General features: G+C 43.2%; 2 protein-coding genes across 2 annotated transcripts in view; both read right to left on the bottom strand.

The window, feature by feature from the left end:
- The window catches only part of ldlrad3 (low density lipoprotein receptor class A domain containing 3), a 101,132-nt gene extending 96,435 nt beyond the window's left edge, over positions 1–4,697 (bottom strand). The window contains exon 1 of the mRNA XM_080438641.1: positions 4,272–4,697. Coding sequence (XP_080294767.1) covers positions 4,272–4,326 — 55 coding nt within the window. The 5' untranslated portion in view covers positions 4,327–4,697. The remainder of the gene's footprint in view (positions 1–4,271) is intronic.
- pdhx (pyruvate dehydrogenase complex component X) overlaps positions 1–18,637 on the bottom strand; it is a 408,353-nt gene that overhangs the window by 56,264 nt on the left and 333,452 nt on the right. The gene's annotated exons all lie outside the window — the stretch shown is intronic.

Consider the following 18,637-nt stretch of genomic DNA (forward strand, 5'->3'; position numbering starts at 1 on the left):
GCATTTCAAAGATGAGCGGCTTTGGTAGCTCAAGTTTGGGGTGGAATCTCAGCAACCAGGGGCACATAGGGGATCGATACAACACAACCATCACAGAGCAACAAAGTCTTAGCTCCACTGCATAGCAAAGTAGTTTATATCAATCCAGAGTCAGTCAATCTCTACTCAGTACGTTTTTTCACATCTCAGTCCTCTCGGTTTCTCTAGCTCTCCTTCAAACCCGACTGTATATCCCAAAGGACCATCAAACATTCAGCCCAGTGTGAGTTATAGATCCAAGGAAGCTCCTGAGTGGATGGACGAGGGAGCCCCAACTTAAGTACTAGGTGGAAGAAGGTATAGAAACGCAGCAATGATTTAGGACCCTGGGAATGAGGATACAGCTGCAACATAATGTACAATCATGGCTTTAGCATTATTTGCGTACCCAACGTAGTTTGTGGAGGCGTTCATCTGTGATGGAAGACAAGATGGAAAACCACACAGAATGAATGTGCTCAGTTAAAGCCGTGCCGTCGCAGAGGTCTTGAAATGTGACGCCAGTCATGTGGCTTTGTTTAACAACTCTGGGAACTGGAGCCGCATCGCTCAGACGCACAGGGCCTACATAATCCCTGCCTGTCTCACAATGTAACTATGATTGGAGGCATATCAACCATATCACGGTAAAATCCAGAGGGATAATTCAACTCTGAGAGTGCACAGATGTAACCAAATGGACGGGTCCATTTGGTTGCATTTGTACAATCTCTCGAGTTACAAATGGATAAATGAACACTGAGGATTTTACTGTACAGCCAAGGCAAAAAGCACACAATTCCTTTTTCTCTCTCTCATTCCCTGTACACACACACACACACACACACACACACACACACACACACACACACACGAACAAGCATGCACGAGGTGTGCACCCCCTACACACACACGTGCGGGCACACACACACACACACACACACTTTATTCCACCAGCTGCACTGTCCCTGTGACAGAGCAGGAATCCCGATGGATTTTGCCAAGCGGGAGCACAATGCAAGCAGCAGACAATGTGATTCTGCTTCCCGCGTCGCTGTGTCACCGGCTGAGGAATGACCTGAGAAATGCGTCCGTGGTTGTGAATGAAAATATCCCAGCACCACCTGTCCCATGTGCAGTTGGGTAGCACAGCAAGAGTAATGCAACACATTCGTCTTGATTGAGGAGATACTGGACCATGGTTATGCCAGCACCACTGGGAGCAATGATGCATCTGGGTTGGCTGCTTCAAGCATGCATAACACACCGTAAAGGTTTGAAAGAAATTTGTCCACAGACTCCATAACGCTAGAAGATTTTGCAGTTGGTTTAAAATGGTAAATTAATGGTCTATTTATATCACGCTTTACATTGTGCATTACATTCACCCAATAACACACATTTCATACACCGACGGCGGAGGAAACCATGCAAGGCACCAACCTGCTCATTCAGGACAGGAGCAGAAGGGGGATAAGTCTTGCTCAAGTACACTTCGACACTAAGCCAGGAGGAGGTGCTGGGGATTGAACCGGGGACCTTCCGATTCCCAAGCGCCCGTTCTACCTCCTGAGCCACTGCCTGGCCACTGTTGGTGAACTCTCACATTGGAGCGATATACAGTACATATGGGCCAGGGGTGTTGAACTCATTTTGGGTCACACACACACTTCACGTGGGCTGAAACATTTGTGAATGCGCGTCTTTGCGCGAACACATGTTTGCTTGTTCATGCAATTCAGCATATATTATAGGCTGGATTGCCCTGGAAGATGGGTAGAGCAAAAACATGGGAGGGCTAGACAAGTGAGATCAAGAGTTCATCTAAATTCTATTTAGAAGCTGCAGCACCCTGCTGCTAGAGAATTGGTCCCACTGCTCCAAGAAATGTTAAGTCATTAAAAGTCATTATGCTGTCTTATTGCTTCCCTAAAACAGAAATGTACGAATGCCCTCACAGTGCAGTTCATTTAACGTAATAAGCCTATGCCACAGCGGAAGCATGCTTATGAAAAACAAACTATAAACAAGAAATGGAAATAATGATTTTTTTAATTACCACCGCCTCTGATATTCCCCAAATAAGTTATACGGGGACAAATACCACATCATGCCCTTTCTGACTGAGTCCCTATGCGTCTGCATTTATGATTGCAAATACAAGCATATACACACAGACAAACACATGTCTTGTGCAGGTGTGTTCGTGCGTACCTGCTAGTACAGTACACAATCACAAGAGAATCCAAATTTACTTTTGTGCTAAAAAATACAACCAACATCTACAATAAATGTATACAGGTCTAATGGTTGATTTATAGTCTGTCGTACGCCGTTGTCGTGGTCCGAAAATAGCACATCTACAAGTCGATCTGCTATTTTCTGCACACTACTCCGTAGCAAGACTAAAAGTGCTTGCTTAAGTGACCTTGGCCACAACACAAGGTTGAAAACAAACATTATTTATTCAGCACTATCCCTCAACTGATGACCTGCAAACAACACCCATGCGTTCACATCAGAAATATGATGATGTGAGTGAATGCATTACAGCATGCTGTGTGGAGGGAAAACCAGACCACAGCGTGGGCCTTGGGTCTGACAGCCCTCACTAAATCTGTTTAATTTTTCTCTGCATTACATAATGATATTCACAGTGTCTGCTGCTTGTATAAATTTGAAATGTTTGCACAATGTCTGCTTGGTAAATATCAAGTATTCCCTCTATGCTGTCAGGTAAGGGTCGCACATAAATGCAGATCTTCAAAGATGAAGACTACAGAACAATAACATGTTTACTACACTGTGATACACATCAGTGAATGCAAAATGCAAATCAAACCAAACAGTAGCCTAATGAATGAAAGGTAATATCTTAGATACTGAACAGTGATATACCTTGTCATCCCCGTTATACACAGAAAGACAGGTTAAACTTTCACCCAAAGCTTTTATGATAGAAGAATCAATGCAAATGCATGCAAATGTATTCTTTGATGGACTGCGTAACCAGTATAGGCATAGGCTATACTGTATGTTACACACAATTATTTACTCTCATAAAAGATTTACATATACATAAAACATTTGGTAAAAGTGTTCAAAGTAGTGGGCCACTGTCACAAACAGGAATACCATGCCACCCAGCTGCCTGGCCCAAGTGTAAAACTGAGGCACTGCATAACTGTATGTTACACAGAATTATTTACTCACATAAAACTTTCATATTTCTGTATTCCTTTAATGTAATTAAAGGAACTGCAGATATACTACATTTGGTAAAATACTGAGTAGGCCTATGTGTAAAGTACTGTCACAAACAAGAAGACCATGCCACCCAGAGTGTAAAACTGAGGCAATGTGTAACTAGTATAGGCATATAGTCTAACAGAATTAGTTACTCATATAAAACGTTCATGTTTCTGCAAATGTAATTCAAGAAACTGCATATAGTATACATTTGGTAAAATACTGAGTATGTGTAAAGCAAAGTAGTGGGCCACACCGTCACAAACAGGAGGACCATGCCACCCAGCTGCCTGACCACTGACCAGTGACCTGAGTGTAAACTGAGGCAGTGCTCTTATCTGGCCCTGCACTGGGCCCCCAGCTGCCATACCGTGGCGGGGGCAGGAGGACAGAATTGACCTGTACTGGGCCCCATACAGCTGCCATGGCGGGGGCAGGAGGACGGTCTAGAATTGACTTGTCAACGCTGTCCTGTCAACAACCCCTGGTCATAAGCAGCCCAGCGTACACACTGACTAACCCCCTCGTCTCATATCGCATGCCTTTCCATGAATGCATATTCACGCTGTCCCCGTCCAGCGAGCAAATGCGTCTAGTAGCCTAACAAATCTGTATTCACAGTTCACACTCAGTCAGTCAGGAGGGCAGGCAGTACAGAGTAAATAGAGTGCAGTGCTTGTTTCAACGTGCACGACAGTGGAAAAAGCGCGACCACGAGAAACAGTGGCGACTTTTTTTTTTAAAGACCCCCAAAAAAAAAACACTCCACGGCAGATGAAACGGTCTAGTCGTCGCCACAAAGTCGCAACAACAACATCTAAAACATGGAAACAGAAGTAGCGAAACACATTAAAGTTGTTCTTATTACATTGTTTCCCCAAAATAAAAGCGGCGTATGTGCCTTTAATAATACGCCGTAATGGCGACACCGTTTAAAGAGGCGCACGGAGGGATAGCAGCAGCAACAACGTTAGTTTTTTTTTTTTCGTGGTTCCACAACTTACCGACCGTACTGGAGCCTGACCCCGAACCAAGCAGCAGGTACCAGATCCACATCATACGGTCTGTTCCTCGGCCTGCCCTCTATCCGCCCTGCCGCGGGCCGAATATTAGGGCGCAAGAAGAAAACTTCTCCGATATAATCAAATCCCCCACTTCTGACGTTAGTAGTACAGAGTTGCTCTCTTCCTCTTGTTTTCTCTCTCTCCCCCCCCTCCACCCGGGCAAAGTTAGGAAGGCATTTCTTTGGCGTGGAGTAGTGGATTGTCGTTGGGACAGCGGTGTGGAATCCGGTCAGGGGAGGAGGCAGGAGGGGGAAGAAGAGAGACTAGAGAGAGAGATGGAAGGGGGCTTTGGGTTTGGGGTGGCGGCAGCAGCCATAGGGAGGGAGGGGAGTCTGTCGGACGGACGTGGGATCGGGTTGTTGTCCGTGCTGCTGAGAGAGAGAGAGGCGGAGTCGGAGAGTGTAGTCATAGTGGAGACTAGAGAGGTCGGCTTGGACCATGTGCACATTCTTCCCTCCTCTAGCTTATCAAAGTTGCATAGCGTGTTCACTCCAAAACATTGAAGTGACACAGTTCTTCATACTATAAGCTGGAAAGTATGACTAATGGTGCAGCTGGATACTGTATGAAAGATTTTTTTTTTTTTTAAATATATAGGACAGAAGGAGACATGGTAACAGATGGCAAAAGGGAACTTTTTGGAACTATGTTTAGCTAACAGATGGGTTGCTTTCAACAGTGGTGGAAAAAGTACTCAAATGTTTTTACATAAGTAAAAGTATCAATACTGAAATGTAGATAGTAGTAGAGTTGTAAAGTAGAAGTCCCGTATTCAAAATTGACTTGAGTAAAAGTACAAAGTACTTCGGCATCAAAATATACTTAAAGTACCATAAGTACTCATTGTACTTAAGCTTTCAAATGTATAAAATGTAAATGCGTCACATCATGAGGCATTGTGAGCTTGTAGATAAATGTATATAGGGCTGAAGTGGTTACTATATGTTTTGTAATAATAAATCAAAATCTACAAAGTAACTAAAGTTTTAAAATACATTTTAGTTATAGTACAATATTTGCCTCTGAGATGTAGTTGGGAAGAAGTAGAAGTATTGAGCATTGTAAATACTAAAGAAAGTAAAAATACCAACAAATGTATTTAAGTACAGTACCTGAGTACTTTACTTAGGTATGACTATGAGGCTGCATACTGTATGAAAGAAATTATGAAATAATTATCTTTTAAATATAGGACAGAATGAGAAATGGTAACAGATGGCAAAAGGGAACTTTTTGGAACTATGTTTAGCTAACAGATGGGTTGCTTTCAAGAAAGTTAGAATAGTAAAAAAAAAAGCTGCCCCAGGCAAGCATTTTGTTTGCTGTTTATTTTTTTTAGGGAGATGAAGATAGTGATACATAGATGCAAGAGGTGGCAGTTTCACCTATCAGACCTAAAGTCTTTATCATAGAGCCACAGCTGTGTGCAGACAGACAGTCTGCTTCAAAGAAAGCCCTCTTTTGATAACGTGTAGGGCTATATATGATCAGGATAAGTCTCAATATCAGCCTGGCTCCCTCCAGCTCACTCTAGTCTAAATTCAGCCATACTATGTGTTATCAAGCCAAGGCCTGATGCAGGCTGCCTCTGAGGGAATGGTCGTAACATGTCAGTGGGATCTGTGAGAGATTCCAATTTAGTTATATATGGGGCTTTTGTCTTCATATCACCTCAGCATTGTATGGTATTTAATCCTGTTAGGATGGTTGCTACAGTAGGATGGATACTGTACATCAGAGAACTCCATATGCCCTAGCTGGAAAATGTCCACAGATTGTAAACATTAACACTATAAGTCCATATACATATACTGTAGGCTATCATTGGTTGCAGACAGCAGGGTGAATACAACCATGCCTGTTGAAGAGGAAGAGGGTTTTGTCAAAGTTAAATGGATTTTATTCGGTTTCCCAACTTTCCCCAGAGTTATCATCAATGTTAATGTCGAGCTGCCTCACAAATAATGCATGTGTGTTCCATGAACCAGAACACTATAATCTGGTTTTGGGGGATCTGTATTGGAACAGCGAGGAAGCACAGAAATGGGCTCAGATACTGTACATTACTGATCGACACACACTGCTTCAGTAATGCCCATCAATTAGTTTAGGCTATCTATAAACAGCCCAGACCTAATTAGCCGCTGGCCAACAAATGGACTCATTAGGGTACATTAAGCCCTAATATGAAGGTTGCTATTGACTTAATCACAGGAGAAACCCAATTAGCTTCCAAATTTGTAAAATTACACTGAGGTAGAGAGACGATATCATTGGTGAGAGAGAGAGGAGGGATGGGATTCAGCCCGTGGTGACATTGATAGAGAGAAATAAAAGTGTTATATACTGTGTGTGTGTGTGTGTGTGTGTGTGTGTGTGTGTGTGTGTGTGTGTGTGTGTGTGTGTGTGTGTGTGTGTGTGTGTGTGTGTGTGTGTGTGTGTGTGTGTGCGCACGCGTGTGTGTGTAGTGGTATTAGGAAAAGAGATACAAAGGCAAAGGGCTCAGAATAAGAGAGGAAGCCAGAGGCAAGATGAATAACGGAAAGTGGATCGGAGAAGAAGAGAAAATGACAGAGATGGTATGAGAACAAATCAGAAAAAAAATCTGGAGAGATATTGAAATGGAGAGCAGTGCAGAAAGAGAGGAGTGACACCTTGGAACAGAAACAGCCTCAAGGTTTAAGGTACTACATTTAAGGTATTACATATTGCAAGCAGTAAGTTGTTAGTTATGTCAATTTAAACTTTCCAACAAGAGTTTTCAGTCCCCAACGCCACTGAGCGCTATTCTAATGCATCATTTACCGGTCAAGTGCGTACTATTACTGGGGGGGAAAGTAATGATAAAGGTCATAGGCCGTCGGGACAGTGGTGTAAAGTAACTAAGTACATTGTACTTTACTCCACTACAATTATTTGAAAACTTTAGTTACTAGTTACTTTGTAGATTTTGATTATTACTACAAAACATACATTACTCAATTCAGCCCTAAATGCATTTTGGCCATTTGAAAATAGCCGATCTACAAGCTCACAATGGGTTGTGATGCGACACATTGTGAGCTTGTAGATCTGCTCATTTCAAATGATTTTTGATGATTATACATTTGAAAACTTGTGAAATGGGACATTCTGCACAATGAGTACTTTTGGTACATTTGATACCAATACTTTTGTACTTTTACTCAAGTAAATTTTGAATTCCGGACTTTTACTTGTAACAGAGTATTTTTTACATTGCAGTATTGATACTTTTACTTAAGTAAAAAAATTTAGTACTTTTTCCACCACTGCGTCAGGATGATATGTCCTCGTTATGTTGGACTGAGTGGATGTGAAATGCCAAGTTCCTTTAAAGGACTGCTGAATGCAGCTTCACTCTGGTGTGTCTCTCAGCACTTTTCTCACAGGACTGTGGCACATAGCCTTCCACTAAGACAGACTGATCACATCAAGCAAAGAGGCAACAACCAGTGGCAAGACCTCCTTAAGTAGTTTAGTTGGGAACAACTTGGGATGGTTTAGCTGAAGAAATCGTTGGAAGTAAATTCAGAGAGGTCGATTGAAGAAAACAGTCCAGATATACATCAGGCCCTACAACTCCAAGGCTCCTACGCCAGAGGACAGACCGGTGTCGCCATGCCGACTGAGGGCAAGAGGTGGTAAATGTTTCTCTCTAATAGTTAACATTAAGGAAGCTGATGAAGTCATTACTACTGAGAGCTATGGAATGGATCAATAAAGTCTTATCTTTTTGTCAGCTTGGCCAAAGTGTCAAACGTTGCCAAGGGTTGTTTTTATTTCCTCTAAAGCTGTGTAATAGGTGGCTCTGGTATTACAGAGGGCCTTCCTATGACTGTATCTTACAAGACTAAGCAAGCAGTCTGGTTTTCATGTTTGCTTTAATGTTGTGGTTTCCTCTGTTTTCTTTTTTAGAGGGGCAATTGAGTCAAGTGTCCCTTGCAAGGAGACTTTGACACTATCAAAAAGTTGATCACTTTGAGAGGGAATAGCATTTGAGTCATCTGTTGTATTGAGACATAACATTAAATTATGCTGATGGAATCACTTCCTTAAATGTAGCTACAGAACTATCAGATCTCACTTTTGTGTATAATGGTGAGTAGTCTGACAGAAGAGGATTCTCTGGGAAGAGAGTTCCGATGCCATTTCGATGCCATATACCAGAACGAGATCGAGAGTATGATTAAATAAGAGGGTGGGTTTATTTGCACTCTGAGAGAAGCCAATTGAATCTATTAATCTATGAATTCACAGAATCTCTGTCTGAGTGTGCCGAGCATAGGCGCCATCCGACCGACCGAATCAGGTGCACGATCCCATATGATCCAGGGGTGTGCAGTGCCATGTGGCAATGCGATCGGACCAACTGTTTTCGAGAACCAAAAAAACACACAAATATCTGTATCTACCGCTTCACCGATATAAGTGGCTGCATGTGAGAGAATTTTAGATAAGCCTGAGACTCCAAAATATCAGACCACATGTACAACAACTATATAAGGGTGTGCATGTATTCCCGACTTGCATCGTTCTCGACTTGCGTGACACCCGAGTAGGCCGGCGCCCAAAGACAGTGCTAAGACTATCATTATCAATCCCACGTATTGAAATTTCCCTCGATAATTACTCTTTTCTCTTTTGTTCTCCCAAGTTAGATATCAGGGGAGGGGATGCATTTAGGCTAACATACAATCATGTTTCAGTGAGACAAAATAAATCAATATGATCATCTGAGTAGATTGTTTACCAATACAGATTTTGGTGACAGAGATCTAATGTTTAGGAGTCCACATTTAATTATCCTATTTTGTGGTACTACTGCAGTGGTGGTGTTAGTTTGTATTAGGTTTTCATGTACAACATCTCTGTTTACTTTTGATTTAAATGGCCAGGGGCAGACACAGTCTCTGTGGGGTTTTCGGTGGGTAACGGCTCTAATGGAAACTCAGAGAAGCGTGTATGACCGCACATCTGCCTCCTGGTCTCAACTCTGGGTTGTCATCTTTTAGTTAACTAATATACTCATCTATATTACTATGAGAGTTGCACCATCTCATATGGGATGTACGCGGTCTCTCCTAATCAGACTAGGATTTCTCCAGAAAGTTTGGCAATTATCTATGAAGCCCACCTCATTTTCTGGACAGCACCTTGACAGCCATCAGTTGAATGATGATATACGGCTGTACGTGTCACATTTAATAACCAAGGACGTCTTGGATTGTGTGTGTGTGTGTGTGTGTGTGTGTGTGTGTGTGTGTGTGTGTGTGTGTGTGTGTGTGTGTGTGTGTGTGTGTGTGTGTGTGTGTGTGTGAGGTTAGTTTGTCTGAGAGTGAGAGAGAGAGAGGGAGGGAGGGAGAGAGACACAGGAGAAATGATACACCAAGCAACATCCCTTTAATGATTTCTGAAAGCGTGCCTGCTGATCCATTACAATGTTGACTTTACTGGAAAACATCTAGAGCAATGGTCCGTACACACACACACACACACACACACACACACACACACACACACACACACACAAGACACGTGTGTGCACGCACACATGCACACTAGAACACACAAGCAAACAATAACCCTGAGCCTCCTTCATGCTCCCCCACCTGATCAATTCCTCTTCACTCTCTCTGAAATCAGTTTACAAGGCTGACATCTAGGCCAGCCAGCAGAGCAGAAGGATCATATAGGAATCAACAATCAAGAAAAGGTTGTGAGCCTATAATTAAAAGACCATACTGGTGGTCTGGAATGTTTTACCTATTTTCTGCGACTAATGGTATCATATATATATATATATATATATATATATATATATATATATATATATATATATATATATATATATATATATATATATATATATATATATATATATATATATATATATATATATATATATATACACACACACACACACACACACACACACACACACACATATTTTTCAACATTCAACTTTGTAGTGCATGGCAAATGGAAAAACTCTTTTTCACATTTTGTCAAAAGCAACACGATGTCTGATGCTGTCACACAGTAAAAGTATCATTGTAATTCCGATATCTTATCATACTAAGCACTAGGAAGTTGGAATGCTGGCTGGCAGGCTGGATCACCTTATGGCAATAGAATATTATGGCTGTATGTTTCTAGATGATATATTTTTGCCTCCTGATGAAGCTAATGTGGATGTGACTTAAACCTGTATTCTCTCTAATGGCCAGCAGGGAGCGACTCAACTGGTTGCAAAAAAAAGTGAGATAATATACTGTAGAAGTCTATGACAAAATGACCCTACTTCTTACTTGATTTATTGCCTCAGTAAACATTTTCCTAATGAGATTAGGTTTTCAATCGCTAGTTTCAAGTCCTCTTCAATACAGCATGTTGTTAATTTTGTAAATGATGGTCCCATTTAGAGTAAATTAGACGATCAAGTAGAGTATGCTTTAGGGCGTAGCAATATTGTGATTGATAAGTTGCTACCACGGTGATCAGGATGGAGGCATACTAATGCGTATCCCCAGCTCCACTCTCTCATCCAAATATGGTCACTTATGGCTGCAGAAATCAGTGATGGCGACGGTCAGATCTAAGATGGCGATGTTCAAAACTCAGGGCTTCAAAACAGTAATCGACAAACCAATGGGTGATGTCATTCCAACAAGCCACCAACTGTGTTCTCATGCCTTGATGCAGCCCAACATGGCTGCTCAACAAAGACTCGCTTGCCCTTGACACGTCTTCCACGCTGTAATGTTTACATCATGGTAGGGCTGGGCGATATGACTTTAAATCAATAGCACGATCATTTCAAACTTTTGCCTTGATTACGATTAATGAATAATTCGAAAATCATGAAAATTGCAGATCTACAAGCTCACAACGTGTCACAATGCGAAGCTTGTAGGTCAGAACCTTTTGCACGCCATTGTACAAGGAGGTATAATACAGGTTGATTATAAAAAAACTATTATCATATAACTTCCCAGCCCTATATCACGGTATCCATTCCCTTTTCTTCACTCTATCCATCTACCCTCTTCTATCCCTCTGCCTCTCCACGACTCCACCTCTCTCTCTCCTCAGCCCCCATGTCCACAGAGATCATTACGCATGTTCACATTAAGTTTGATTACCAAAGGAAAGGTTTGAATTAATTTGCGATAAGCACAGAAAATAAAGACATTAATTGATGCTATATTGGCCTCGCTCCATGTTATGCACAAGTCTCGCGTACGTGACCAATTAGAGACAAAGTATGAAAGGAGAGCGAGGGAGTGACTGAGATGGAGAGAGAAACTGGAAAAGAAAGGAGGAAAAAAAAGTGAGAGAGAGAGAACCCAGATCAGAGGATGTGTGTGATGGATGGAGGCCAGCCTGAGAAAAGCCACCAGTGCTCCCAGCAGGTTTGGCCTGTTTTTACACCAATCAACGTGGCTTGGAGTTGGCCTACACTCGCACCCGCAAGGCTGCTGGAGTTTAGTGGACCACCGAATGAATGCACTGCAGGTGCTTTCTTGTGGGCCCAAAGTGGGCCACTCGTTCCCCTATTCCCTGCCACGGCCTGGCTCTTCTGCATTTTCAACAGGCCCACTCAGTACTCAGGGCTATATTCGTATTAGATTGAAAAAGACCCAGAGCCGCGGGAGGTTAACATCGGGAATAACCTTGAGAATATTACAGCTGCTCTTCTGTGTGAGAAGCAGAATGATATGCATGCTGCCAAGTGAGTGATGCGTCTGAGTTATTGGAACATGAATTAGAATAGATGGAGCTGCAGACAGCATTTGAGAACAAAGTGAGTAAGTGTGTGTGTGTATGTGTGTGTGTGTGGGGGGGGGGGGGGTACTTATGAATTCAACAGCAGTGAGTGAAGCCTGATTTATACGTACTGTAGTTGCGTATGGATGTCGCACACCAAAAATAGCAGACCTACAAACACACATGCACCACAATTTGTCATGCCGCCGCCCTGACGCCTTGTGAGCTTGTAGATCTGCTATTTGTGGTGCACAACACCTGCGTGAAACTAAGTATATGTCAGGCTTGAGAAGAGGTGAAGGCAGGGTGAGAGGGGTCACAAAAAAAGGAAGCGGGAAGCTGTAGTAGAAGGAGTAGTTATAGTATCAAGGACACAGGTTTTGCAGCGTTTTGTGCAAGTGGCCATGAGGTGACGAATAGAGGGGGGCAAGAGGTGTCAAGTGAAGCAACGAACAAACAGGAGCACTACTAGCCATCCAGAATGTTCCTGCATTCCGGGAATTGAGACCGATTGATTTTGCCTGCGGGCAACGGTTACGGCTAAAGGGGCGGGAGGCGGTTGGCCGTGTGGATCGGGGTTGAAGGGGCAACAGTCAGGCGACGTGTCACTAGGGTCTCCCAGGCCCCAGAATAATGAGCAGTACCGCCACAGGGTTAGAAGAACTCACGCTTGGCTGCCCCCGAATCTGATTGGAGCAGAGAGAGAGGAGGGGAAGAGGAGAAGAGAGATGGGGGGAGGCGGGCAGCTCGTTTGGGAGCTGGGCCTTTGATCACCAAAGTGAAGAATTACCAGCTCATTACCCATGGCTGCTGGGTCCAGGCCACTGCAAAGCACCACAGAAAATGGTACCGAGCGGTTTGGAGGGACAGTATAGTCAAAAATCTGAGGTGAATCCCTGTCATTCTCTGGCTAGAATTCACACACTGACACAACAGGATGTAAATACAGATGCATCTGTCATGAAACAAACACAGACAGATAGGTGCATCTCCACACACACACACACACACACACACACACACACACACACACACACACACACACACACACACACACACACACACACACACACACACACACACACACACACACACACACACACACACACACACACACACACACACACACACACACACACACACACAGTAGTGAGAGGAAGAGGGAGAGACAAATAAATCAGTTTATTGTGTCCATGCCTTGGGCAGCCCCTCATTAGAGGTCATAGTGTGGAGCTAGTTATGACGCTCGCACATACGCACACGCACACGCACACAGTTTCATATTGTCCAGCTGACGCAGGCATGCCAGTGACTGGTGTAGAAAAATGGAACTCAGTTGAGATATCAGACACCACTTTGAAGTATACAGAAGATAACATATTTCATTTCTGACTGACTACCACTGACTGAACACCCTGGAGTGAGCTACTCCAATCCCAAACCACGAGAACGTGTTCTGAGGCCAGCGACATCTATCTGTGGTTGAGCCCTTTAACAGACAAAAGAGGCATTGTCACTGTAAACAGTGAAATACTCGCCGGGGCTGTGAAAATTAATGTGCTGCAATAGAATGTTGTACACAAGCTTGGCTGCATGTTTCCCCGCCCTCCCCGACATGCCTGAAGCCTGCCCCTCTGGCTGCCAGGCTGGCGGGCAAAGAGGAGTTGTGCTGTGGCCAGTGGGGGTTTTCCAACACAGGGGGGAAGGGAGGAGATGTGAGCATGAAATGAGTATGGCTTTTGTTCATCGTTAATCCTCAAAGGAGAAGGCCACCTCAGTACACTGGGACGGGAAAGCCGTCATGTGGCATGTGGGAGGGATGGGACTGTACTGGTCTACTGCATACGTGGTGTGTGCGCATGTATGGGTTTGTGCGGGTCTGAGAGAGAGAGAGAGAGAGAGAGAGAGAGGGGGGTGGGGGGTACAATTAACACAATAATGTTTCCACAGGATTGTTTTTGGATGTACCATTTAAGCCCAGTATAATTTGTTGTACGACAAATATCAAAAATAGACAATGGAATAACAAAATACACCCAAAATAACTTGGTGGCCAAGCCTTTTGTGTTCAGTATGGCTTTACATAATTATCTAAATAGCCTATGTCTTAACACAATTATAAAATAAGTGGCATGGTTTACATCCCTTTATACAATGTGGAATTAGCTTTGAAGAACATACAGTAGAACAACCAGAGAGAGAGAGAGAATGAGTCATCTTCCATCATATTTCACGGGCCAACAAACTGCTCCCTCCTTGTAAATGTCGGTCGGGGGCAATGGGAGCTGGCCTGGCTCTTTGTTTCCCTGTGGATAATTTAATTGAGAAAGTCTCATTAAGTACCATTGCCTGCGGCAGGCTGTGTACGGATACATGCTGAGACTGACCTTTCATCATAAGAACAATTAAGATGACTGGGCGCTTGTTTAATCAGAAGGGTGTTTTATTATTATTATCATCTTTATGGCGAGCCATACATCATGGTTAAAGTCAAACCCTATCCATCTCACCGTGGCCACCGGTGCATTGAGCTGGACACATAAGGGGAACACCTGCATTCCCATGGGTCAAAGGCTGTGATAGGCCTAAAACATAATCTCACTTGCCTTCACACAAGACAGAAAGTGAATGCCGAATGCGGGGGGGAGGATCTTGGGCTTTCACAGGGGAACGGCTGTGAATGCGAGCGGGCCTCCGGTTCTTGTCAAGTTGGAATAAATGCTTCTTCGGTAATGAGCTGTTTCTATCTTCCCTCTCGGTTCTCTGTCAGGGTTATAAGAACGTCCACATGCGTATCGCTGCCATCCATCTCTTCGCTCGCCATCTGCCACCCAAGACCATGTGCAGCGAGAGAATGTGCCGAACTGAACTGATTAGATCCATTGTCAGAGACTCACCTTTGGAGATGGTGCCTGCTTTTAGAAAGCACTAGATGTATAGGGTCTGTGTGTGTGTGTGTGTGTGTGTGTGTGTGTGTGTGTGTGTGTGTGTGTGTGCGCGCGCGCGGCACTTTTGAGAGAGCGCAGGAGACAGAGAGAAAGGAAGAGAGAGTCAGAGAGAGAGAGAGAATTTGTATATGCTATTTTTATACAGTACGTAGCTGGTAAAATCCAGTCTTAATTTAACTGAATGTCTGAAAGGTTCAGATTTGAATTAACACTGCTGTGTACGCGCACGTGTGCGTGCGTGCGTGTTGTTGTGTGTGTGCATGTGGGTGTGTTTGGTATTCTGCCTTTAGGTAGAGACATGAGGTCAGTCTGAAACAGTGGAGGTTGGCTTGGGACAGCTCTAGTTCTTACCTCATGCTCTCTTCCAGTGCGCTGTTCGACCCTACAGCGTATTCAGAGGGGAGCTAAAAGTGGAACACATTCATCTCAGTCCCCAAGCTGCCAGTGTTAATGGATATTTATTTAGCTTCTTTTGGACAGGCACTGTAGGCAGAAAAAGGAAGAACTTCAACGTCCCATGGCACATCTGGATTTGTTGAAATAACTCAAAGTAACTTTACGGTTATGCAAGCATTCATGGTTTGTATTCACTGTCTGTCTTTTTCTTTTCAAAGTCTTTTATTTCTTCCTCAGATCTGATATCGCAAAGCTTACCGCAATTATAACATTTCTCATTTCTGTACTCCAAGGGGACCAGCCATCACTGATAACGGAATCTGAAGACTAATTTGTATTTTGAAGCATAACTGTGTCGCTCCTTAAAAATGATCTTTCTGTGTGTGTGAACTTTTCCAGTTGAAAATGTATACATTTTGTCAACAGAGTATGAATGAACCTCTACATATTACTGTCATATTTAGACAGGTGTAAATACATGTAAATACACCAAATAAGGACTGGATGCTGATTGCTGAACTACCTATGAAAACATAGATATTTCAACAACAAATTCATGCTTCATGCCTGCCTGGTCTCACTTTTCATTTCACTGCTGCCCCACTGGGAAATATTTAGCCTACAAAACTAAATATTAAATTAATTAATTAATACAATTAAATTAATTAATCAATCACTTCAGCCCCATTTGAAAATAGTGAAAATTGCTGATCTACAAGCTTACAACGACGCGTTGTAAACTTGTAGATCGGCTATTCTTTTAAAACATTTTTAAATGTTTGACATTTTTTCTGGCTGGGGCGGCGCCTATCAGCGGGTAATGTTGAGTGGGAGTGAGAGAAGGATGGAGGCACTACGTCCTCCCGGTGGGGGCTCCTCAGTGGCAGGTGAGCCAGTAGGGTATAACAGCAGTGGCTGTAGTAGGAATTAATTGGCATAACGACTAAATTGGGGTAAACAAGAAATGACACAGTCATATACAGTATATCAGCTCGCACTAAGCTAAATCCCTTGAGTTTCGTCTGGTCCACATGCTGGAACAGAAGGTGCCGGTAATGCACCAATGAGATGGTTGCCAACCGCCCTTAAACTCCAAGAAGAAGAAGTAGAAGAAGATCTCTTCCGGTTCAGGCCAGGGGCCGACATTATAACACTATAATTCTAGATAATTCCTTTTAACAGGTCGTTCATGAAAGTCCTTGCGGTCTTGTTTCCAATGAGAACCTGTGAGCAATTGGGGTTAAGAGTCTTGCTCAGGGACAAATTTCATATCATCGGCACATATGCTGGGATAGCCTGGAATCGAACCTGGGGCAACCAGGGCCAGCTGGTTCCCTAGGCGGGCTCACTAACCACTCAGCTATGGCCGCCCCTATATGGGGGCCGAACATTGACCACATTAGCAGGTCTAATACTGCTAGCTGCATTCATTGATACTGTAATGTATTTCTGAACTCCATGATAGCTACACGGATGAGATTGGGCCACCATGGCTTTTCACACAGAGCCAACTTTTTCAGGCTGTAGTACAGAACAGATCCAGAGAAAACGGAAAGTGTGGCTGCAGTAGTAGTGTACAGAGTGTGTGTTGGAAGAACATCTACCCTTGACGGAAAAACTATGTACCATATAATGACACACGAAAACTGGGGTGAAGCATCATGTTAAACAGAGCCTATGCAGCGTGTGAAAGTAAGCCAAGTGAGAGCGTGATATTAATGAATACATGCCATTTGTGGTCTTCTTTATATTGTGATTGCATGTTTATGTTGGCAAACAAATCGTTGCTGTTCATAGAGCATTTAATTATTTCCATAGAAAAGAGGCTACACTTTACGTCATGCATGAATGATGAGAGAGATAGGTCACTGTACATGATATGAATATTTACATTCACTGCCTTGTTCAATCTCCCCCGAAATGTTGCTGTGAAGCCAAGTGTTGACATTTCGTCTGGCAGCAGAAATGGTAGCATTTTGTCAATGTAATTTCAATAAAGTGTTTACACGCATGTCGCATTGTGTATGTTTTTCTTATGTTTTGAATTAATACTATTTAATGACATTAATGACACCAATAAAACGATTAACAAGTAAACAGGACATATGAATATTGGATATGTCAAAGGTGCGGATGTCATGTAAAGTACATGATTTGAACATGCTTGGTAATACATGATCCTTCGTAAAAACCAATGTATCCTTCAACTTCTTGTTTTATGGGCAAAATGATTGTATCTTGATGTATCCTTCAACTTCTTGTTTTATCGGCAAAATGACTGTATTTTGTAACATTTTGGGGGGGGAGAACATCTTTCCTTAGTGGCCACTCCTCTACCCAATGTGCAAGAGTAGCTTTTTCATTGCTTTGATTTTAACACATTGACTGCCATGGACTGGAATATTACGCCATCTCCAATCTGGGAACCCATCGCCAAATGAAAAGGAAAAACAGCGCCCTCTACTGTTTTTGACTATCTCACTTGGCTCTAGGAGGAAGTCGACGTAGCACACGTGCGCAAGGAAACCGGGGTTTTGGTCTGCCTTCAGCCTTTCACTTCTGGTGGTGCGACAATGTTTTCATTCCCACTAACAATATTTCTACACGGAACACTAACACCACTTCTCCCATAGAACATGGATCGTTTTGGTTATAAGCCCACTTGTTTCTATGATGAAAGAGCAAGTTAAAATGTGAATATCTTTCCGTGGTTTTGTCTGCTCCGAGGACGCTATTGTTAAATGAGTTTCGGTTTGTTTCGAGTGGGGAAGGATTGGCGGACACGTAAATCCCGCCCACTACATTTGATTGGGTAAAGCGCGGCCTGCTTCCTGATCTGAAGGCACGCCCACTTGTAGGCCAGTGTGAACGCGATATGACGAACCCCCCCGACAGATTCAAACGCAGAGCAGAATCTGTTCTTGAGAGATTACGCCATCTCAAATCCAACGCTTGACTGCCAATGACGTAATATTACGTCATCGGGTGTTTGCACAAGCATACACTGAAAACAACACATCTCAACACACACTGAAACCCGGAAGAAACAAACAACAATACAATGATCCAGCACAGAGAGCAGTCACAGTCTTAAATAGTATTACACCCGCAGGTCAGTCCACTCAAGGCAATCAGAGACCAAAGAGGAGAGGGGAGGGGCTGAGGACAGACCCA

The sequence above is a fragment of the Gymnoscopelus braueri genome, assembly GCF_963280865.1.
Source record: "Gymnoscopelus braueri genome assembly, chromosome: 9".
Taxonomy (NCBI): Eukaryota; Metazoa; Chordata; class Actinopteri; order Myctophiformes; family Myctophidae; genus Gymnoscopelus; species Gymnoscopelus braueri.